Source organism: Crocodylus siamensis, chromosome 8, assembly GCF_052110815.1.
Source record: "Crocodylus siamensis isolate JL-2025a chromosome 8, ASM5211081v1, whole genome shotgun sequence".
NCBI classification, from domain to species: Eukaryota; Metazoa; Chordata; order Crocodylia; family Crocodylidae; genus Crocodylus; species Crocodylus siamensis.
In genome coordinates, this window is record NC_143402.1 from 15,477,460 (window position 1) to 15,501,250 (window position 23,791).

The window sequence follows — 23,791 nt, forward strand, 5'->3', positions numbered from 1 at the left end:
TGAGCCCATTGCTTCTTCTGTCATCTGCCGCCACTGAGAAGGTCTCGTTCCAGCTCCCTGCCGGGCCCCCACTGCTTGCACCGAACCGCGGGGGCAGCCCCCGCTCTACCGACACCCACGTGCCACAGCCTCCAGCCCCGTCCCCCTGAGCGCTCAGAACGCATGCGCAAACGCGCGCGGTCTCCCTCCTTCCCCCTCCCCTGTTGCCCTCCGGAAGCAGTTGCGGGGCAGACGGTTGGCGCCGGCGAGCACTTCCGGGGCCGCTGCGAGCACAGAGCTCTCGGCCTTCGCCTCGCTTCGCGTGTTGTCCCCGGGGCCGCCCCTCATGGCCGCCCCTGTGGTGAGTCCGGCCGCGCGCTTCCCGCCTGCGGGGTGGGCGTGGGCGGTGTTTGCCCCTTGGCCGCGGCCCTGAGGCGAGCGGGGCCCCCCTTCCGGCTTGGAGCGGCGCGGCCGGGCCTGGTCGGGTCGGGGCTCTGCAGAGGCTCATGGGAAAGCCGGCCGTGGCCCCGGGAGACAGTCGCGGTGCGGATCCGCTGCCAGATGGGCATAGGCGCCCCCGGGCGTGGGAGGCTGCTTAGGGCGACGGCGCGAGCCCCTGGCGTTGTGGTCAGGCTGTGTGCCAGCCCTGCCCCGCGGGTCGGGGGAGCAGACGACAGTCTGGAGCATTAGGCTTTAGCACTGATAAGGTTTTGGGGGTCGTTGTCACAGGCGGGACCAGGGGAGCGATTAGAAAAAAATAAGAATAAGAGCCAAAGAGAAGAACTAGTGACCTGACCAAGAGGCAGGCAACAACCAGTAGGTGTAATTGGAAATACTGTATTATTATCCAGTCCCTGGCCAGTCGAGTGTATGGGGCAGACAGACGAGGAACGCAAGGACGAGGGAGCAGACGATGACAAGGGTGATGGGGTTGTGCCATCTCCCTGGAGCAATCATACAAGATGCAGCTTGGACACAATTATGAAGTTGTTGAGCAAGTTCCTTTTGGTGATGAAATGTGGGAATAAATTGCTCGGCAGCACGTGGAGTTAGGAAACTTTTAGAAAACTTAAAGAACTGTGGAAGGGAGCTGAAGAAATTGTCCAAGTGACTGTCATGGAACTGGAAACATGTGAAACCATTGATCTTACCCAGGGCAGTTGCATTTAAGTCTGGTCCCAAAAGAAGTCAAACACTCGACCCTTGACGTTTCCATCAAATATCTATGTACGAGAACGAGCCAGTTGCAAGAAAGCAAGGTACTTTGGGGGTCTGTCCTCAGTCCTGAACTGGGGCTTTTGTATAATATAATTCATCATTGGTTCAGAGAATGAACATCTCTTTGTGCCTTATTTCCATCAAAAAGAGCCTATTTGCATGGTCTGACTTAAAATGTTTCACATATTGACTATCTCAATAAAGGACATGAAAGGTGTTAGCAAAAACTTTAGACTGTTAAAGCGGTGCTAAAAATGGCAACATTTTGTAATAATATCCAGCACTGGGCATTGCATTTCACAGACATCACCAAGCAAGGGACTGAGGTTTTCTGATGGAATTTTTGGAAATAAAAGGCAAGGAAGAGTGGAGGTGACACGTGTGGCAAGTTTTCAAAATTCCCATAAAAGAAAAGTGTAGCAAGATGCATGCCTCCTACCAACTCTAGGAGTGAAACTGCAGGCATTAGCTGCTTCGGATAACTGCAGCATTTGGTAGTATGGTAATTTTAAGTATATTGCAAAAATGCTTTTACCTGTTACATGTTTTAGAAGAAATTAGAAAGCAGCTGCATTTTGTGCTTGTTTACAGTTTAAAAGATGGCTATTTGGAGCCAACCTGGCTGGGTAGTTTCTTTATATTCTCCCCCTCTCATAACAAATACAGGAAAAAATTATCCAAGTGAATGCTTTGATATTTGTTAAGTGCATGATAAATGTAGATAGCTTTATTCCTAATTTGCCTGAGGACAAAGTAGTGTTAATTCCTAAGAATTAACTTAACCACTGTAAAAACATTATAGCTGGATTTGCAGTTGGTTGAATAATATTTTCATGGTTAGTAGAAATTCAGTATTAGTTTGACTTCTGAATGCATAGTGTTTGCTAATAAAGAAAATACAAAATAGAAGTGGAAGTGCAATACTGTGATATTTGGGAACTTCCCCCTCCCTCCCTATACTTTACTCGTGGGAGTGGCATATCCTCTTCTTTTCATAATGGCATAGAAGAGGTGTTGTTATAGATGACCTGAGAAGTCCTCGGCACAATCATCCAGTTAAAATTAACTTTCATATAAGCATTATTTGCTTAACCGCAGTGGGGGTAGTGAGGTAGTTCACATTGATCAGAAATAAATGTTTAAGTTGAGGGGATATTTATTCAGGTTACTCAGAACAGTCTAGCAATCCTGGACATGTCATTTGGTTTGATTGGCTCTGACTGCTTGTAAGTGACACAACTTTTTCCCAATTCCCAGTATAATTTTTTTGGAAATTCACTAAAATTCAGATTAGCATATCGAATTTTTATGGAACTGATGCTACAAACAAGGAACTGGAGTAAGGATCCAACTGCAGCCTAATTCCTCATTACCTTCTGTGAGAGAGAAGTAATGAAATTGATCTCCCTTACTTGTGAATCTGGTATTGTTTTACTTGCTTACAGAAACTGTTCCGGGGAATTAATCGGTCAGTTTTTTTTATATATTCAGTTTCTTTGTGCTTTTTTTTCCTTATCTCTAGGATTTTAAAACATATGTGGATCAGGCATGTAAAGCTGCAGAAGAATTTGTCAACATTTACTATGATACCATGGATAAAAGGAGAAGGGTATGTACCTATTATTGGGAGATTAACTTTTTCCTCCTTATTATTCTTGTCTCTATTTGGGGACATGCACGTGTGTGGGACAGATTTTCTTCGTTAATTGTTGTCTGATACGCATAGAGACATCTGGGAGTCTGTTACTGTCCTAATTGCTACCGAATCCAGAGCTCTGCTTGTCTTCAGACCTGCCCTTAAAAGAATCCTCTGCATAACTAAGTGAATTGGGGTTCTCATATTTGTCATTGTGTGGGACCCTTTTCAAGTCTCATGGACTTCTTTACAGTGATTCTGTTCTGCCTACCCCTTAGGATAGTTAGTTTTCAATGTGTACATGGACAGTTCAGGCTTACTTTCACTACATTTTTTTTCTCTCCTCATGGAGTGCCTCTGGTCTCACGAATCAGGTTTTTTCCTATCCTCCTGTGCTAGCTGTGCTGCTTTTATTGTGGTAAAGATTGTCTGTAGAAATATCTGATGAAAAAAGTGGACCCAACACCATAAAACTTGACATTGTTCTATTAACCATAGTTAAGGAAGTGCTAATCTGAATGCTTATTCTGGATATTTGCTTAATGTGGGATTATGTAGATCCATTAGTGTGTGTGGTTTTTAATAGAAATTAAATAAATTTTTCTGCACCAGAAAAAGCAAAAATAACTACTTGTCAAATGTAGAATTATAAAGGTCTTTTATATGGAGAGAATCTCGGTATCTTGCACATTACTTGTCCTTTTGTCCAATGGCCAGTCAAAAGCAAAGTAGTATGGAACCATTTCCTGGAACATGTGTTTTACAGTTATGAGAGGTACTCCTTGTAACAACATATAAAATGGTATTAAAGGTCTAGTCTTGTTATTCAAACTTATTGCACTTTTCTTCTATAACTTTGTTGGCCCCACATGGTATTTTAGTCTAGCTCAGATTATGCTTCCACGTATCTGTGTCTCACAGGTGTACTATAAGTTGAACTTGGAAGTCCTTCTCATAAAGAAAGCAGTGTATTTTGGGTGGGCTGGGGTGTGGTTCTGTTCCATAGCTTCCTGTTGGACAATGTCATCATTGGTTTAGCAAATTAAGTTACGAAGCAGCAAACATTTTGTACGGTTGTTCCAGTCCTTGTTGAAGGACAGCAGTGGCTAAGATAAACCAATGTCCAAGCAGGACATTTCACTTGCTTCTGTTACAGGATCTATGACTTTTTTAAAGTGATTTCAGTGTCATATATTGGCAACAAGTAACTTGATTTTCTAAAAATGCATTTTTATACCTTTTTTTCCCTTTAACTTCCAAATATGCGTTCTCTATCTCCTAGATGTTGGACAGACTCTATCTGGACAAAGCTACATTAGTTTGGAATGGTAATGCATTTTCTGGGCAAGAAGCATTGAATAATTTTTTTGAATCATTGCCATCTAGTGAGTTCCAAGTTAATATGTTGGACTGCCAGCCAGTTCATGGTAAGGTTACTTTATATTCAGGGCCCCTGCTATTTCTTAACTATAAAATGAAAAACAGCTGTAATAAATGGTGCTCAAGATGACTTTTGGAACATAGCCAACTTGCAATTGGAATGTAAAGTTACTTTATGAAAGGAGCACAGTGGGAGGAAGGGTAATAGCATGCCTGAGATTCTTTACAATTCAACTAATTTCTTATTAAGAGCACTTACTTAGGTATGCATTTATCTTCAGGTACTGAAGAGGTTTTGTGGTATATACAGCTGTGGTAGGACATGGGGTGAAAGCTGAGGTACATTCTACACCTGAGTCTGCTGCTGGTCTGCAATGTGTACTTGGGCTTCTCTCTCTATTTCCATTACTTTGGGGGAAAGTACCTACCTGTGTAATCTTCTGAAGTTTGTAAACATACACTGCCAAGTAATTTGTTTGGTTACATTAAGTATTTGTTATGCAAAACTTTTAAGTATCAGTCTCCAGTTTGCATCGTGGATATTTGAGGAAACCTTGCACAGAGAAAACAAAAACTACAGCCTAGCTGTCTTCACTATGTTCTGCAAAAAACCAACCAAGTTATAACTTCACAAGTAAGGGAAGCCAAACATGCTGTAGACATAGGCAGTTTCTCTTTATACATGAACTGCCTGCCTCTCACCTATCTGAGAGCTTACTTCAGGAGAATGTGGCAGTTTAACCTCTAGGTGGCATGCTTGCACAAGTAGTGTGAAATTAAGCTCCCTCACCCCAGATGTGGTAAGTAAGCACATTAAAAAAATCCACAGCTTAATGAAGGAGCCTACTGTGATGGTCCTGGTAGAAAGAATATAGCGAGCAGTTTTTGTGCTCTTTCAGCTGCTTGTAAAAGAAACTGTAACCAGCAGGTAACAATGCACTAGTATTACTTATAAACATCTGAGTTATTGAAAATATGCATAACGTTTTTTCCCCATCTTTCATTCTTTCCGTAAAGAGCAAGCTACGCAAAGCCAGATGACGGTCCTTGTTGTGACTTGTGGGACAGTAAAATTTGATGGCAACAAGCAACGTTACTTCAACCAGAATTTCTTACTGACAGCACAAGCTACCCCTAACAACCCAGTATGGAAAATCGCAAGTGACTGTTTCCGCTTTCAGGACTGGGCCAGTTAGTGGCAATTGAAAAGTGATCACTTTCTCTCTGCATTATGTGAGTTTAGCTGTCTGGACAAACGTTATCTCTTCTCCTGTTGTTCCGTTCATTTTGGAAGTACTGCACAACTGTCTCTCTCTAGTTTCCCAGCAACCATGGACTGAATGGCAGACACTTTTAAGTTGGAGGAGGTTTCCTAAAATTCATTGAACTGTCATGAAATACTCCTGGCACTGAACTGTGATTCACATGTGTGGGGTTGGGATCATTCTATCAATGCCTTATATGTGGTTATGCTGACATTTCAGGAACTCTTCTACGTCCTCTTGAGTGCTGAAGTCTCCCCTACTTGGACACTGAATTCAGTTACTACAGTCCTGTCCAAACATGTTCAGTCATTTTGGTTTATAAACACCACCTTTCATAAGCAGTGTTTTTCCTTCTTTGAAAAAGATGCACACTATGACAGTGAGAAATAGAATTTCTTCCTCATAACATGTCTATATGAAAGTTAAAACTACTTTCTGAGCCTTGAATTTTAATTTAGCAACTTTTTAGAGGAAGTTTTTTCTAAATAATTTCTTGCCTAGTAGCTAGGTAGAAGTCCAGTGTCAAAATTGTAGAGGATGAAAGTATTGTCAGTGAATGTGAGTTGGGACTAGTAGGATGATGGGCAGGATGGGCAAGTCATGTTTCCAGCTGCCTCTGAAAATCTAGCTTTTGTGTGCGAGTAAACTCAGGTGGGAGAAATCTGCTCTAAAACTGTTGTTTACTTTCCTTGGTGTATAAGGATGGCAACACTTGACTTAATATCCTATCCTAATCTCCTAATAGTTGGTTAGGATAACATATGTTGATCCAAATATAAGCGGTGCTGAATAATTCAGCTGTTAAGTCCCCTACAGCAGCATCTATCCTGTATGCCATGATAAAGGATAAGCTCTTGAAGGTGACTGCAGCACTTGCAAAGAAAGGCAATATAAGCTATTTATTGATCAGTTACATCATTCTGTCTTATGTAGCTAATAATTCCATTGTTACTATGAAGGACAGAATTACTCTTTTTCCAACTTTTTTCTTCTATCTTGAAGTTGCAAGGTTTTGTTTCAACCCTTTCAGGAAGCATTGTGATGGGAAATTGATACTAAAACTGTACTGTATGGCATTCAGTTCTTTGGTGCAGCTAATCAGAATAGGTGCTTTGAGTGGTGTGATCCTGGAAGGTTAACTTTTCTGCACGAAGGAAGAGAATTTTTCTTTTGATCCAAAGTTTGACTGAAACTTTCACATGCGTATTTCGTTGAATATTCATCAAAATTTTAAAATTACTGTGTTTTATAGATTTTGTTTTTCAAAGGAAATCTTAGTACTTCAAAGGCTAGAAGGTAGCCTGCCTCACTCTGAATGAACATTGTAGATAGTAGATCTCAGAATGGCAGTATGTTTTGTATTCAAACTTCTGCCTTTTTAAGTTGAGCAGAATTAAAAGGTTTGAAATTCAGTAGACATATGTGAAAACACACTATGTGTATCTGCTTGTAAGTGAAACTGTGATGGTAACTTGTAGTTCTGTCCTGAATGCAAGTATTCTTGATGGATACTTTGGATATTCACATAGCTGATACAGCCTTTTTAATAGAAAAGTAATGTGATTGGACAATTTACCTTAATTTCTTATAACCAGAAAACTATGAAAATAAACCATATGTTAAAATTATGTTAATCTCTAAAGAATACACAATGGTATATTTTGATATTAAGATAAACTAGTTGGTTTTTATTTCACCTAGAGATTCTTGTGACTTGCATCAGAAAGGTAAAAAATTAGTAAACTGGGCACCTATAATTAGAAAAAGATGCCTTCCCTGTAGTATTTGGCCAAGGAACTACACCTTTGGGAAAGAAGAGAAATACTAAAAATAGTGCAAGATCTAACTGTCTAACAATGTAGATACTGTAATTTACGGGGGAAATTGGTACGCTTTTAACCAGCAGTAATCTAGACAGTCTCTTGATTTCCCCCCCCCCTTTAAAATAATAAAATAATCCCAAAGAGAAAAATTACTCTTAAAGCTTCCTGCTAGTTTTAAATGTAGTACTTTTCACATACTATCCTGGTTGTACAAACAAAACTTTCCATCCTGTTGTGTGCAGCAATCACAGTGGGAAGTGCATCTGGACTGTTGCTTAGATTTCTGGAAAACTGGAGAAAGCAAAATTCCACTCCAGAGATGAATGCTTGCCTGCTAGTTCTCCTGTCACTGTACTTTCACTAGATTCATAGTTTAGGTGTTTACTTCTTGGGTTTGCCCTTGCAGTGAGAAGGGTCCTGCACCAGGGCAATTGGAGCAATAGCTGCTATAGGCAAAAGTCCTTGATTTTTTTTTTCCCTCATCCTTACAGAATGACACAAACTAAACTGTATTAGAAGTTCAAACATCCTCATTCCTTCATTTGCCATTAAGGATTGTAAATCACTAAAACAGCCACAATAATAATCACTTTCAAGTAATACCTTGCAGCATTTGAAGACTCGATACCTGCAGCTGTTTTGCTTACCTGATTTCTCTGGTATTGCACACACTAATCTTCCTTTGTTTGCTGTTCTAGTTGTATTATGGCAGGCTGAAGGAGGAAAGCAACAAATTTAACTTAAAATACTAGTGCTGCTGTTTCTTGGAGTGGAGCCTTGTAGTCTTGATGGTTAACCATAAGTGATGAGTTGGCTGTGTCCATATCTGCTGAGGAAATTGTATGTAAACAGAGAAGTGTTTTAACATCAAAATGGCTTGCCACAAACTTACATAGCTTGAATATATCTTGTAAGCTTTTGAAACTGTTTAAAGCCCTTACAGGGGTTTCTTTTTTAAAGAAGTTGCTGTTTTATCTGTTTTGTTTTTTATTACAAATTTTCATAGTGTTTTCTTACCAGATTAAAGTACAGGAAACAACACTGGCTTTTAATCTTTACTGTTTGGGCTTGGGCTTGGGCTTTTGAGTTACTTGCCATTGAGTTACTTGAGTATTGAAGCATTGCAGAACAGGCCTGTCACTGTCTGCTCTTTGACTGTGATATCAACTGGGTCTTGTTGCACCTGATGCTGTAAGCTGCACAAATGTTTAGTGTTGTTTGGTTTAGTGGAGCAGGCGCACCGAAGGGTGAAATACAGCATCTCTGATTGTCCTTCCCATGCACAGCTGTGACTTGCTACTAGGTGAGCAACGGCAGGACCAGCTTGCTGTACTTATTCAATGCATGTAAGATAAGTCTATTTAAAAAATGAGATGGGTAGGATTGAAGTGGGGATTTTCAAGAGAGAAATCCATTGAAAAAGAGTATGGGAAAGTAAGAGAGCTAACGTGATGGTTTAAAAAAAAAAAAAAGGTCTGTAAATATTCCTGTGAATCCTAAAGCTAAGCTCCTGAGAGAGCTCCTCACTATCTCCAGCAGCTGTGGTGCCTCCCACCACTGCCTGGACTGACTTCCTGCTTGAGTTCCATGGGGCCTGATCTTTTTTCTTCAGAGTTCAGGTGGCTCCTGACCAGCCAACAGCCCAGCCAGTGGCAGTGCAGGGTGGGGTGAGCTCCAGAGAAAAAAGAATCAGATCCCTAGGAGCTCAAGTGGCATTGCCTTTTGTCTCCAAAGCTTGCCATCCCACCGGTTCAGGTGGCAGTAGGAGGCACTGTGGCCTCTGGGGCTCCACTCTGGCCAGTGTTCCTGGGGTGGCCCTATTCACCCACTGCATCCTGGGATGGTGGAGGATTTCAACTTGGGTATAATAGTTGTGGGAAATGGCCGTACCTTAATGGAACAAGAGCAAAATTAGGTTAATTTAGAGAGAATCTTGCCCTGGAGTGGTGTAACTTTAAGCCAAATAATAAGTGCTTTAAGCCACTTAAGGTGTTTAATGTGCAGCCAATCTAGGGGTTAAGAGCTTCAGATGGTGCCTAAATTACTATACAACAAGGCCTACTTCTGCAGTGAGAAGGTGGCATTTCTTGTTTGAGCAGTCACCACAACCTGTTCTTGGCATTAGCATTATGTAGAATGATAGAGGTAAGTAACCTTTGACTGGTGAGAAATAAAATTGGTAGGGAATGTTCCTTTATGAAGAATTTAAGTTTATATTGACATCCCACACATGTAGATAAAGCCAAACACGTCATTTGCAAAATGCCTGGACTGTAAATATTTATCCTTAAGAATAAACTGCTGTGCTTGAGCTGTCCTGTCTCTTACAGGCACTCATCCAAGGAACCATCAGTACAGGAACTCTGTGCATATTAAGCTGATGCTAACATTTAAAAGAATAACAGAGAAAAGCAGACCAATTTGGTTATTAATGTTATAAGCCTCCAGGTAGGTACTGATATCCTTCAGGTACCCTAAACTCCATAGCAGTAAGGATGTTGGACCCGTAAAATCCTGGTACTAAATAAGATCCTAAACGCCAAAAGGGAGATTTGGTTCTTAGCAGTGTAGCAGAGAGCTTGCCACCCTGCGGCACTGCGGGAGTGATCCTGTCTTTGTCACATTCTGCATCATTCTGACCCAGACCTGTCCTGGGAGAGGTTCCAGGCTTACCTTAAACAGCCCAGGGGCTCACCTGAGTTGCAGCAGCAACCTGAAGCTGACCTATGGGCCACGGTATGGTAAAATCTGGGAAGAACTGTGGTTTCTAATGCACATTACATGCTGGGCTGGCCCTGTCTAGGTGTCCTTTGTGGCACTATGGCAGTTGTCTGTTGCTTGCTCCAGTGCAATCTTATCATATCACTTTGGCCCTTTTACCTGCTTTCTAAAGGAGCAGGAGTGGTATAAAACCCTTGTCTCAGAAGCTTAAAATAAGATGCACTTTTGTATATAGAGGTTGTGCCATGTGGCATTCTCATCTTTGATTGGGGCCTGCATGTGCTTCTGCTGTGTTATTAATAAAGGTCTGTGAGAAGGAGCAGGGTGGGAATTAATCCAGTTGTTTGTGATGTATCCTCCTGACCAAATGCTGAAGTAACCTCCATTCTGTTTTCCTTCCTGGAAATGAGCTAGTAAACTGGTAGTCTTATAATGATGGGTAAGTGAATATATCCAAAGTTACTGGCACTTGATTATTACTGCTTTAAGAGGGTAGTTGCAATAATATAATCAAACATGTATACAGGTTTCCTTTACTTTTTGCGGGTTCTGTATATGCAAATTTGCTCTTACATGATTACCCTTTTTACACTCAAAATTCATGATATTGGAGGTAAATTCGTTATGTGAGGTAAGCCTGTAGAGGAAGGGGTGGGGCGGGGCAGAGGGGTGCAGGACAGCTCAACAACTGCAGGTAGGTGGCATCATCTGCTCCTGGGGCAGCTGCAGCAAGGAACAAAGCAGAAGGAACTGTCAGTGGGTGTGAGATGGGGGGCGACGTGGCTCTTGCTGCTACGTGCACCCCGGGAGGGCTGCACTGGGTCTTCCTGGGTGACATGTGCCCCCGAATGTGCACGGGACAAGGGCAGGCTGTGGGCTGGGGCTAGCAGCAGCACTGGGCTCTTCCCGGTGGGGGGTTGGGGTGGGTCACCCTACATTCAGGGCAGGCTGCAGTGGCACTAGGAGGGAGACTGCAGACACCCTAAAATTTGCCAGAGCCCTCCCCACAGCCTCCCCTCCCAGCACCACTGCTTGCCCCAGTGCAGCATGGCCCAGCCCCACTACTGGGAAGAGCCTGGTGCTGCTGCTGACCCCAGCCTGCCCTCATCCCACGCCCCCCATCCCATGCCCCGCACCCAGTGACAGTTCCTTCTGCTTTGCTCCCTGCTACAGCTGCTCCAATGCCACCTGACTGCAGCCATTGGGCTTTGCCATGCCGTACCCCTCCCCTCCACCACTTCTCTAGTTCCAACCCCACTCCCTCCCTCACTGCCATGGGAACGTATCCCTATTTGTTACCTTATAAACTGGGTTCCCATTAGCAAATTTGCAGTTTTCTGGGAACGTGTGTACTGCATAAAATGAGGGAGACCTGTATTGGCATCTTCAGAGTCCAAGCACCGAATATGAATTACAGGGACTGGATTGCCATCCTGTAACTAAGGCATATTGGCATGGTGCTAAGAGAGGCATGTAAAATTGCAGGGTCTGCTTTCCTTATCTAAGGTACTGGCTGAGCACCACTCTAAGGCTAAGAGGCTATTTGCCTCTGCTTAGGTTGAGGCAAATGTCTCTGGCTTTTGTGATGTGAACACCCCACTGATTGGTATTAAACTGAAGGCCTTCCCATATCTCTTATAACCCACTAGACCCCCACCACAAACTGTCGGTTTCTCATATATGGAGATTACTCTGCCAGAGGTATTGGTTATGTTATACCAGAAAAAAAGTATAAATTTACACTCTAGTGTGCAAGCATCATGCAGTCTAAAAATAGGCCTTGAAACCAGAATGAATTATGGTTGTTCCTATGTCATGCCTGCGTTAATAGTCTGAAGAACAGTTCTCTTGATGACTGTACCAGATGGCATCCTGTACATTTTCTGCTTATCTAGATGGACTGGTCTGTAACTGTTTGTACTGGGATCCTTTTTTCCTCTTACAGACCCAAATCTCTGTAGGAGGCCCCCAGTCATTCTCGGCTACTTTGAAAGGTTTTGTCAGGTCATTTGCGTATTCTCAACATCGGGGAATTCTGACCTCACCCTTCTGGCCTGTTCCTTTTGGATGCTGAGCCTTCCCAGCTGCTCTTGGATGTGATGGATAGTGGCTTTCCCGCAGAGCCAATAGGGACTAGATATGCAACACTTCGCAGGAAACAACTTTTGTTGTTCCACCCTTCCATTTTTATAATTCATAACTTAACATGGGTAAGAATGGAGTAAGGGCCACAGCTACCAGAAATAACTCACTGGATGCCTGGAGTACTGCAATGTCAGCCAATTTTAATATTTAGTCACAGCTGGGTTCCGTATGTCCTTAAAGTTTAAACTGCTCAGTATTCATAATACAAACAGTTATAAGCTTTGGGAATTAATAGTGTTTGTTTTGTGTCATGGGGTGGTCTCACCAGTCCTGGTTAATTAGTTAGATGGTAAGTAGTTCTCAAACATAAAGGCAAACTGATCTTAGGATCATAGGAAAGTAGGGTTGAAAGGGACCTCACAAGGTCATGTAGTCAGGATCATCCCTCAGTAAACCATCCCAGCCAAGCGTCTGCTGTCCTCTTGAAAATTTCCAAGGATTAAATTTCCATGACGGCTCTAGAATCCAGCCTTGCTTAAAGAGTTGGATTATTGCTAAGCATGTCTCTTGGCTGCTGCTGATCATCTGTTGCATAACTGCTTTTTACCAGAAACACTTGGTGGTATCCTTTTGTGGACTCTACTGTATTCCAGGAAAGCTGATATGTCCATCTTGACAGCTATCAGAAGGGCTGCCTTTTAAAGATGTTTAATTTCAACATGGGATTTATAGCAGGAGTTATGTTGGAGGGCAGAATAGATCGTGATAAATAATAGTCCTTTGAGGCTTTAAAAATGTTAATAATGCTGCATCTTTCCAAGTACTAATGGGACACTGATAATTTCTTTTGAAGCTATTTTCCTGTCAAAAATGGTTGTGTACATCTTTTTTAATAGAAATGTTTTATCCAGGTTTAAAACAACTCAGTGAAAACATTACTGTGTAAAAACCAGTCATTTTTTTTCAGTGTCACTGAACAAGCCTCAATATGCCTGCCTGTTCCATGAAGTGTCACCCTCAATTCACAGGGACACGGAGAAGTACAAGGATTGGACTAGGAGCCGCAGCTGGAGACCATATATGGTTTTGCTAGTAATAATGTGGCTAGAAAATTGTCAGGATATGAATGTAGCCAAAGATTTGATGCATTTGTTCAGTGCATTGTCAGTTCTTGCTTATTTGCAAAGTTCATGAACAGTAACTAAAGTTTCTACTGCACTCTGAAAGGTGCCATAGAGCTATTATGTAGTTCTGTATGCGAAGACTAATGGCAAGCAGTGTTTCAAGGTAAGGTGTTTTCAGTGCTTGGGAAAGGCACCTGCTATCTTTACTGCTCTTTCAGGAGTGTGATTCTACATGCATCTCTGCAACTCCTCAGTATCAAATTCTTAGTAGCCCTTTTGCATAAGTAAGGACTCTTCTGTAGATCACCACTGAGATGTCTGCTGTTAATTTTTTTTTAAACTTATATGTTGAGATATTGTGCATGTGTGTGCACAGGTGAGTGTATGTCTGTGTTAAATCAACATGTGCATGTCCATGCTAGTGTAATCGTATTACTTGGGGTCTAAATGAACTTTAGTTGCAAAGAATAAATATATAGTTCTAAAACATGATTTCTTACTAGCTCTCAGGGATTCCAGATTATAGTCTTCCTGACTATATACTGTTCTATTCACACCTTTTTAATAGCTGAATTAGCAGATGTTTCAATAGTTCAAAGATTTGCAGATTACTTGGCAGGAGATTTTGTACTTCTTTCAGGAATTATATTTGCAGAGTTAAATCCTGCCCCTCAACCCAGATGTAGCATAACAGGTGTGGTTCGTGTGCATGTGCTGAGGAGGGGACGCAGCCCAGGACTGGGGGTAGTATGGCTGTGTGTATCCAGTATGACCTTTTTTGCATGTAGGGTAGCAGCAAGTAGCAAATGCTTTCTCCTTACAAAGGTGTTTACTAGGTGAATGCCAGCAAGCACACCTAGTTGCAAAAATAGTTTCCATTATGAGCATGGTTGCTTTTGTGTGTGCAACTATATGCTGCACAGCTGCTTTTCAAATAGCCATCTTTTCATTCTGATTGTACTCTCCCATTGACCTAGGGATTGTGTGGCACCCATCGCAATGGTAGCTGAATGCCTACTAGGTTAGTAGTTTGCCAGAGACAAATTGCTAGTGGGCATCTAACTTTTTATTTGTGCATAGCAGTTAAAAACCAGCACCCCAGGACTGGGTGACATGCAAACAGAGCTGAGATGGGTGCCTAAACTCTGAGGCAAGGACTGTACGATGGCAATAAGGTCTCTTAACTCTCCCTTCTCTGGTTATGTGACGCTACTTAGGGCGTATATGGGCCGGGAAGGGACAGTTAAGTGTTCTGATGATACTAGAAAAATCTTCAGAGGAGGACTTTGTAGTGTGGATCCAGTCTCTCTTGGGTGGGGTGGGGGGTGTTGTCTTTTTTCTGGAGGCTTTGACCTCACTCCCTGCTACTGAATTTGCCTCTCATGAACTTCATAGAAATCCCAGAGGCAGGGCTGGAAGGGACCTTCAGAGGTCATCTGGTCCAGCCTTTTTCAACCTGTGGGTTGTGAACAATCATGGAAAAATGTGGGAAACCACAGGCTTCCCCTTGCAGGAGGCTAGCTAATTAAACTATTCACTGGGTTGGGACTGGCCATCACATCAAGAACTGCTGGTGTAGTCCAAGCCCCTGCCTGAGCGGGCTGGGCAGGGCTGGCAGCTTCAGCGCAGGCTTTTAAGACGCGTACCACTGCCGTTCATAACGTGCCAACCCTAGAGCCCGTGCCTTGGTAAGATCATGTTGGTACTGATGGTAAAGCTTCCCTCCAGGGCAGCAGTTCCCAGGCTCTGACAGACGGTGCCACCAGGTGAAAACAATACAGTCGTAAGTACCACCAGCAAATGTTTCAGTTCAACCTTAAATACTGCCAGCAAATTTTTGTCATATAATGTAATTATAAGAAGTCTATTAACACGTACCACTGTTCGGAAACCACTGCTCTGGTACTATATTCATTGCCCGTTCACACAATTTAACAGGACCTTAGCTCTGGTTATCATGACACAGTTCCTGGGAAAGGACACCTCAGTTTGTTACAGGACCCAAGGCGCAGGTGTAGTGTGCGCTTTCTACATAGAAAACTAATGTTTACCTGGTCCTGTACCAGTCTCTGTGAAGGATTTTGGCGCATACTTCGCAGGAGCGTGCTACCACTTCTGGTTGCTGAAGTACGGGGACCTCGTGCGAGGCAGTGCTGTGTCTCAGCCCTCCGGTGCTTTCCCTCAGCCCAAACATCCCCCTGGGCCTGGCCGCCGGCTGGCTGAGGGGGGCTCAGGCACATAAAAAAGCTTTAAGGCTCCAGCCCAAATGAGCGTAGTTATTTAGAGCCGGGGTGCTGGGGCTGGCCCTTGGCACGATGAGGTGTCAGTCCTTCCTCTGAAACCGCAATGAAACTCCGGACCCCCCGCAATGCCCGAGTCCAAATGGCGGGTCGCTCACCGCCCCTTCCCCCTCGCGGCCAGCCGGCCCGAGCTGCGCTGGCCCCAGCCAGGCTGTCGCTCTCGGAGAGTCCCGGCAGCCCCTGGCCCGCGGCTCCGGGCTCCGTCAGGGCAGCGGGCGGTCGGGGCCGGGGCCGGGGCCGGGGCCGGGGCCGGGCGCGTCGTCGGGGCCGTCGGGGCGGGCGCGCGGCCCCCAGTCGCGCTCGATGTAGACGTGGAAGGGGTCGTGCTTGGACTCGAGCTTGCGGGAGCGCGTGTAGGCCAGGATGAGCGCGCCCGCCAGGCTGCCGTAGAAGATCATGATGAGCAGGATGTAGAGAGACGCGTCCGCGCCCGCCCCGTTCCCGGCCCCCGGCCCCGTGGCGTTGCCGGCGCCCGGCAGCTTCCGCAGGAGCTTCTCCAGCAGCGCCCGCAGCCGCCGCCACTCGCTGCAGTTCATGGCGGGGCGGGGCCGGGCCGGGCCGGGCCGGGCCGAGGGGGTGCTCAGCGCCGCCGGCCGCGCCGGGGCTCGCGTGGGGCGCGGCGCTCCGGAGCGCGAGGCTGCGGCTGCCGCGCGCGCGTGGCCGGCGCGGGGGGAGGGGCGGGCCGGGCTCCCGTCGGCGCCGGGAAGAGGGAGGGCGACACCCGCGCGGGCGGGGCCGGGGCCGGGGCCGGGGCCGCTGCCGGGCGGGGCTCCCGGGGTCCACCTCTGCCCTGCCCTGCCCGTGCGGGCGGGTTATTTGGGGCCCTCCCTGGCCAGACTCGAAGGGCCGATGCCAGCGCGCTCGGGGTCAGTGGCAGCCCGGCTCGTTTGCCAAAAGACCCATTTCTGCAGCGGAGACGAGGCTCGCACGGAACTAAAACCTACCCCTGCGGCGAGCGGGCCAGCACGGCGCGAGCAGGCGGCGTGCTGTGCCTGGGACGTGCATAAAGCTGCGCGCTGGGTGGGTGCGAGCAAGCCAAGGGCCGTTTCCGTAGGAGGGTGCTGTGTTGCGTTTGCTTTTCCCCAGCGAGGTCTGCATGCTCTGGGCTTGGCTGCTTTCCCTTCCAAGTTAAATCCCCTGCCAGGAAATACCGACCAAGCCCTCAGCTACCCGGGGTGAATGCTTGTACGCTGAGCTGTACAGAAAAGGAACCAGACGACTTGCTGGGCATTAGTGACTTTTTTGAAAAACAGGAACTGAGTTTTATGCTCTTCCTCTGGCCCTTTCTTATCCAGGCTGCTTTAGTCTGACTAGTGCTAACCAGCTTTCTTTTCCAGGCCCCAACTCCTGCCTGTGCTGCGGTCTAATTTTCCGTGGTAAAAATCTGGCTGTGGCAGGTAATTCATGCTAAACTCTTCCCCCCTGCAGGCCATGAGTGTGGGAAGATGTCACCAGCACTTGTTTTTTAAACCAACTGAACATTTTGTTTGTAACGACATGCTAAAATGTGGGAAAGAAATAGTAGGTCAAGTTGCTAGTGTTCGCTGTTGGACGGCATTGGACAGGCGTGCTGTCCCCCCTACTACCGTTTGTGCCTGGGCTGCGCTAGGGAATTGAAGCAGCAAAAGACAAGAATTGGACTGGGGTCTATGGGGCCAACCCTGCTCTAAAGAGGAGAAAATTCACAGCTACCGGGCAAGTGAAAACAGGGCAGAGAAATTACAGGAGTCCTGTCTGCTGGGAGCTGGACAATGTGCAGTAAAGGTCATGTTCTTTTTTGCTTCTGTCTTCACAACAAAATTGTGTCCAGGTGTTTAATGTGAGGAAATGTTTTTGGTCCCAGCTACCAAAGAACACAAGCCAGAACAGGTGAAAAAAATAGTTAGATGGCTTTGTATCAGCAGCATCTGATCAGAGTTTTAGGGCTGTCCTCAGCTGTGCGCTAGTCAAGGGTTCTCGCTATTGTAGTTTGTAAGGCCACTCACCTGAGAGTGGTTGCAAGCGTTTTGGAGGACACTTCTAGAACTCAGAAAACCTCTTGCTAAGTTGAAGTGGTTTGCAATCAATGAGAGGAAATGCAGCAAAGTGCGGAAGTGCTGCATCTGGAGCAGGGGAAAACTCAAATGCAGAAATACAAGCTGGGGAATAATGTTGCAGAAATGACAGGCAGCAGCACGGGACTCAGTGAAAATGTGGACAAGAGAGGTAATTATTGCATTCTGTTAAACACAGGCAAGGTCACAGTTGGAGTGTGGCATCTTGTGTTGCACAGTGGAGGCTTTTAAGTGAGAGACCAAATGGGGGGGGAGCATAGAGGAGAGTATTGAGTGGTAAGACATTAACAAACCTGAAAGAAAGAAAATGTCTAGGAAAGAGGAGATGGGTAAGTGTTCAGCTGTGTAAGATCAATTATTTTCTATGTCCACCAGGGTGCAGGATAAGTAGTAATCAACTTTTTTTTTTTTTATTATTATTATTTTTTACAGAAATTTAAGGTTAAGGCTCTTAATTACAGAGTATAGTTAAGCACTAAAACAGCAACCTGGAGAATCCCTTAGTGGGAGGTTTTAAAGAATGGGTGGATAAATGGTCATTACTGTTTGCTGCACTGTCAGACTTAGCCCATTTCCACAGCACTAGGCCAGCAAAGTCAAAATTTTCCTGCGGCCATAAATCTTGCCCGCAAGCCACAACATGGGCACAATAAGACTAGACAAATCTACTGCAAAGGCCTTCAGTGGGGCGGGTGGATGGGTAGATGGTCCTTCCAGCTCTGTTTGTATGACATGTTTCCTTTTAAGTGGCAGGGTATTGTGGTATTTTTGTACTTTATACATTTCAAGATCCTGGCTTTCAAAAGTGGAGACTATGGTGGGGTTGCTTTGGGGGTAGTAGTGCATGTTAGGTAAATGGAGACAAAGGCAGATGTAATATGTGGACCTCTGACCTGTCATGGCTCAGATTTTAAAATCAGCCAGTCTTGCTCAGTCTTTTACACATACAGAAAACACATTTTTACTTGAAGAGAACAGATTGCCTCCTGTATGGGATTCAGTATAGTGGAGGATGGGAATCTTGATGGAACATACGGTCTAATGTTAATTCAGACAGCTGATTAGGAACTTTTCACTAGAGAGGTCCTGAAAGAATTACTTCAATGCAGAAACAAGAACACACGATACCCAGATTTCTGAATTGTGCCCTGGACCCCACTTTTGTTGGTGGAAACAGCTTGCTTATGGAAATTACAACTACTAACAGCAAACCAATATTTCAGAGAAATAAAAAGCCCTGCCCTAGCACTGCTCATTTCTTCAAATTAAGAAACAGTTTAACAACAAATATTTACTAAGTTTAACTAGCTTTAATTAAACATCTGGTTTAATCTTAGGGTATTAAAGAGATTAAATAGTAATCCACTTTATCAGTCACCTTGTTATATCAGTGCTGGAGCAGTTTTTTAAATTCACACTGATTTTTAAATGCATGCCTTAACATCCCAGGGAGGTAGATAATTATTCTTCTAGGAGCATAGCTTCGCTCTGTCAAGCAGCTATGCCATCTTAGTGAAGAGATTAGTTTTGCTGGAAGTGCAGAGACCCTGTAGGAAAAACTTGTCCTAGTAGGAGCTACCCCTTACAAATGGGGGTTTATAGGCTTAATTTTCATATTGGGAAGTGTTTTTCTCCATTACTTAAGAATTTACTTACTTATTTATTTTACAGCCACGAAGACTGAAAATCCTTAATGGCAGTGAACACGATGCTGGTACAGTCACAAAGTGGTGGTTTACAGGATGATCAGGCCCTTCTTTTGATAGCAGACTCCAAGGAGTAATTGTTTCTGAAGCCTGACTTTGCTGCCCCTAGAAGTGTGCTTCCCCTTCTTTGGTTCCTTCCATTTTAGAAATGAATGACTTTCTGCAATCAATGGCTTTAGGAGATTAAGACAGCATGCACTAAATTACATCTGAAACACTGACTTCTTGAACCAGTTCATTTGTATTTCATCTGTGAAATATTAGTTTAACTTGTATACAGTGCAAATATTAATCCCCTCCCCCCCCAATCAACAAAAGAATTGACAAAGTACGACAGAGGTAAAGAGTAGAAGCCAGTAAGTATATTTCCTCTGGAGGGGGAAAAATAAAATCCGAAGACCTGCTGAAAGATTTCAGTGCAAATAACTAGCTTTTTCTTTCACTTGTTTAATGATCGTTTCCTTGCAGTGGTCTGAAAAGCTATTATTTGACATAAGTAATTTTTTTATAAACACAGAATAGACTGAACAGCTCTCCAAGACCAAATAATCTGAAAAGCTACTATTGACATGGGAAGCATTTCCTGTATTTATAATCCAGTGTATGTGGTTAGTTAATAAAAAAGGTGGGTTTTTCCTGGTCCCTTTGATTGTTCAAATTTCATGCACAACTAGCAGCAGCCGGCTTTAAAAGAATTGATTTGCTTTTCCCTCAAAAGGTTTTGCAAGATCAGTTGGCAGTGTTCGGGGTTGGCTATAGGAGTCATGCATGTGAAAGTTATCACAGTTATCAAAAGTATCCCTTGAAAGTTTAAGGTACCATATTTTTTCGCATACCACTTGTCCCCCAAATGAGATACGCATCTTATTTTGGGAAGGCAAAATGAAGCAAATGTATTTTTTCGGCCCTGGTTAAACACGGACTGCAGCAGATCCTGACTCTGGCAGCGTTAACACACTAGCTGGCCCTGAAGGGTGAACTCTACCCCTTCTTCCCTGCAGCTGGTAGAGGAATAAGCAGGGCAACCGTCTTGCAGCAGTGTCTCCCTGCTTCCATTTGTCCATGTTTCTATTCTAATCAGGTTCCCCCTTTCCCCTCCGTTTAGACACCCCAATTTTGGAGGGCTGTTTTCCTGGGAGGAAATGTACGTGTGGTATTTGAGTAAATATGGGAACTGGTCCCCAGAGGAAGGGTCCACCTAGTAACCTGTGGGTTCCCCCCACACTTTGAAAAGTTGAGAAGATCCACATACACCTCAGATAAAAGGAAAAACTTGCCCAGCTCTTTTAAACCACTACATACTGAAGAGAAATTTCTTATGAAACCTTTCACTCAAGTAGCATTACCAGATAATTGTCCTTTTAACCGTCATATACATAACACTTAAAAATATTATGAATAGAAGAAACTTATAAATACTTCAAGTTATATCGCAGTTGAGGGCCACATCTGTACAAAAGGTAAGCGACATATATAAATGATTAAGAAAAAGTGCAAAAACAGAACAGTATCAAGAGTTTCCACTTTTTACAGTATTTATGGTTCAAGTCTGAACAACAAGCAAGGACGCACGAGCCCGGAGTTTAAAAAAACAAAACAGTTCTGAAGCGATACAATAATGGTCGTTGCCTACCCAAAATTGCAAACCATTATTGAATTGTATCTCTCCCTCCCATCTTAGCACATCTACAACTTCCAGTTATTAAAACATTTTCAAAAAAACTCCCAAACAAAGTTCTGGCTCAAGTGATTTGTCCCCTTGTTTTAAGACAACCCACAGCACACCAAGTTCCTTAACTGGACACCTAGATCATCATCCACAGGTAAAACAAGATAATGGGAAACTTGGCTTCCAACTGCAGCTTGTTTTGATTGACATCTGAAGGGAAACAGAAATCCCTTTATAAAACAGGTAATACAAAATGTTAGTTTAGACCCTGATCCTGTCAACTTACACACTTCACTCACATGAATAGTGCTACAAGGTAAAGTTACATGTGCCTGTAAAAGTTTAGAGGATTAGAGTCTAAAGATCCCACAGCAAGAATGTTACTTTAGAGACAGCTGTCTGATTTGACCATCGCCTGCCTGCTAAGATCCTGGCTCTGTACTAGTATCGGCAGCTTTTCCAGTAGAAGGAAGCTTTAATTCTACATAAAACTTTGTGTTAAAGCTGAAAGTGCTGTTGGAATAGGAACGTCTTGGCAAGTTAAATAAAAAAGAAAAAAACATTTTAAAATGTATATCAAAGAGAACACCTGAAGAATGAAGTTACAATTAACTATTTTAAAGAGCCTTTCAGTTCACCTTTATTAATTCAGTAAGTGTAATTTATGCTCCCTTTTAGGCACTGTAAATATATTCAAGATATTAACTAGTGTGCAGAAGATTCCGTCTGTCAGCAATGCAGTTCTAGTGCCCTATAATATTAATTCTGCAGCACAAACAAATTCCATGGTTTGCAAGGAACATTTACCTAATCATCTGTAGTTCCAATTTCTGGATCTTGCTGAGCTGTGTTCATGGCCAGATGTAATGGGGGAGGGGGGGGGTTGTAAATTGAATTCCCTTTGAATCTCAGATTCCAAATACACAAGGGGCCATAGTAGTCTCCAGAACTGGGACCAAATGCTTTGCTATGCCCTCCAGCTTATTCCCCTTAGCCATGAAGGGATTAATGATAAAGGGTCTTTGGGCATTTATAGACACACTCTGGGAGGCAGGATGCTTCAGAGCAGCTCCAAGAGCTGCTCTAATTAAAGCGCCCAGAGCATCACATGTATCAGTGTCCCTGTGCTGGGGAAAAAAAAAGGTGGTGGGGCAGTGACGCACACGATGCTGGAGTGCAGTAATTACCATGCTCCAGTAGACTCAATTAAATCAAGTCTGCTCCGACATGTTACAGCGCATCCGAGCAGCCTCTGATATATATAGGCACCCTTATGTCTTTTAGGTAATGTTGGAAAATATGAAGTTTGACAGACATCTTTTTAACCACAAAAAAGGACCCAAGATTCCAGATATTAGACCAACACTGAAAGCTGCAAATTGGTGTTTAGTTTCTCCCAGTTTATCTTCACCCTATTTCATTAAAACAGTGCAAATATTAAAATATAGTCTTCCTCACCAAGTACCTTGGCTCTTCCATGAATATCACCACAGATGAGTTAAATCAATATTTTAAACTTTTTCAGATAAAAGGGAAAATTTGAGGGAAAACAGCTGATGTAAAAATACTTGGAATGTGTTACAGAAACACCTGGGGGAAAAAAAAAACAAAAACCAAAAAACAGTGCTCCAGTCACACTGTTTCACACAATCCTACCTAACTCAAAGCTGGAGATGACAATTATAATCATTTAAGTATCTCTTTTCTGCTAGCAGCTAGGTCTGGTTCATTAAAAAAGCATTTTCCCCTCAGCTCTTGGCTTCAAAGGTTATGGAAGTCTGACAATTTCACATACTGTCTTAACTTGCACGTGGTGTCTACAGTAGATAAGGAGGTCCAAACTTCTGAGGCTTAAGTTTGGTCATGGAGGATATGAGAAGGAACCTTCTGCACAGTTTTTAGTCAATACAACTGAGAAGCCTATTTGCCTCCATACATTCGCTCGATATCATTGAGGTAATGGTTCTTCAATTCTTTCCTTTTCAGTTTGAAAGCATCAGTCACTAGACCAGTCTCTGGGGTCCATGGTTCAGGGCTTAATCGTACCTTGATTGGTATTTCAAACCTCTCCAGTTTCACTGCAGAGACAAGGGGAGCGCAAAGAAAAAATGAGTGTCATATATGCTCATCTATTCCCATATAAAAACAGATTCACACTGTGTAATAATTAAGGCTAAAAGTTGCACTCAGCAGTATTCTTTACACCACGGTGCAGCAACTTGCTCAAATACAAGTAATGGAAGTGACACCTGCTGAAGACGACAAATTAAAAAACTTTCCCCCATAATATTTAGCACCAAGTAATACCATCCATGGATTTTGGTAGCGTGTGGTATGTAATTCTCATATTTATAGATCCATTAGCTGGGGAACTGTTAAAGTACCAAAACAAAGAATCTCCACTCTGACAAGCTCAGAGTACAATGATGTACAGTTGTAGAACATAGCCGGGAGCTAATTAAGTAAGGACTATATCAGGCCATCCTGTTACCCATAGTAGCATTAAAGGAAGGTGAAAATCCAGCACCTTAGCTTCCTTTTGTACAGTAGGTATTTCAGAACCAGTCAAACTGTGCATACTTTTACTAGGCAGTTTTGATGCTATTTTTGCAATGCCTAATAAGCTCAGTTTGTAGAAGCATGCATCAAAAAAAGCAAAATACAAGTCAGTAATGTTCTTGTGCACATATCTGTGCATCTGTATTCCCACACAGGGGACATTTTGCATCCTGTTATAACACATGGACTCCACATTTTCTGCACATTGCAAAAATAGGTATTCTTAGTGTGCAGTCTAGGCATTATGATATCAAGCCACATACAAGTTTGCA

General features: G+C 43.6%; 3 protein-coding genes across 21 annotated transcripts in view; 1 reads left to right on the forward strand and 2 right to left on the reverse strand.

Moving 5' to 3' along the window:
• Positions 1-216: 216 nt before the first annotated feature.
• Positions 217-8,340, forward strand: NXT2 (nuclear transport factor 2 like export factor 2). 3 transcript variants are annotated; one of them, XM_090061359.1, is made up of 5 exons: positions 235-340; positions 1,135-1,238; positions 2,720-2,806; positions 4,116-4,260; positions 5,231-8,329. In XM_090061359.1, exons 3-5 carry the CDS (start codon positions 2,789-2,791, stop codon positions 5,407-5,409), a joined length of 342 nt encoding a protein of 113 aa, XP_089917485.1. In that variant the 5' UTR covers positions 235-340; positions 1,135-1,238; positions 2,720-2,788; the 3' UTR covers positions 5,410-8,329. The 3 variants fall into 3 exon arrangements, with proteins under 3 accessions (XP_089917484.1, XP_089917483.1, XP_089917485.1); XM_090061358.1 differs by lacking the exon at positions 1,135-1,238 and having other exon boundaries at positions 217-340; positions 4,116-4,161; positions 5,231-8,340; XM_090061357.1 differs by lacking the exon at positions 1,135-1,238 and having other exon boundaries at positions 217-340.
• A 3,947-nt stretch (positions 8,341-12,287) lies between these two features.
• On the reverse strand, positions 12,288-16,208 carry KCNE5 (potassium voltage-gated channel subfamily E regulatory subunit 5). Its single transcript, XM_090061360.1, has one exon. The coding sequence runs from the start codon at positions 16,065-16,067 to the stop codon at positions 15,735-15,737; it is 333 nt and encodes a 110-aa protein (XP_089917486.1). The 5' UTR covers positions 16,068-16,208; the 3' UTR covers positions 12,288-15,734.
• A 3,423-nt stretch (positions 16,209-19,631) lies between these two features.
• Positions 19,632-23,791, reverse strand: part of ACSL4 (acyl-CoA synthetase long chain family member 4) — a 66,449-nt gene continuing 62,289 nt past the window's right edge. For all 17 annotated transcript variants that reach the window (XM_090061350.1, XM_090061341.1, XM_090061349.1 and 14 more), the window contains one exon: positions 19,632-23,038. In XM_090061350.1, coding sequence (XP_089917476.1) covers positions 22,881-23,038 — 158 coding nt within the window. In that variant the 3' untranslated portion in view covers positions 19,632-22,880. The remainder of the gene's footprint in view (positions 23,039-23,791) is intronic.

Coding starts and splice junctions, on each gene's coding strand:
- NXT2 (XM_090061357.1), top strand. Junction 2,807..4,115: donor CCATGGATAAAAGGAGAAGG/GTATGTACCTAT, acceptor TCTATCTCCTAG/ATGTTGGACAGACTCTATCT. Junction 4,261..5,230: donor GGACTGCCAGCCAGTTCATG/GTAAGGTTACTT, acceptor CTTTCCGTAAAG/AGCAAGCTACGCAAAGCCAG.
- KCNE5 (XM_090061360.1), bottom strand. CDS start 16,067: ATGAACTGCAGCGAGTGGCGGCGGCTGCGGGCGCTGCTGGAGAAGCTC.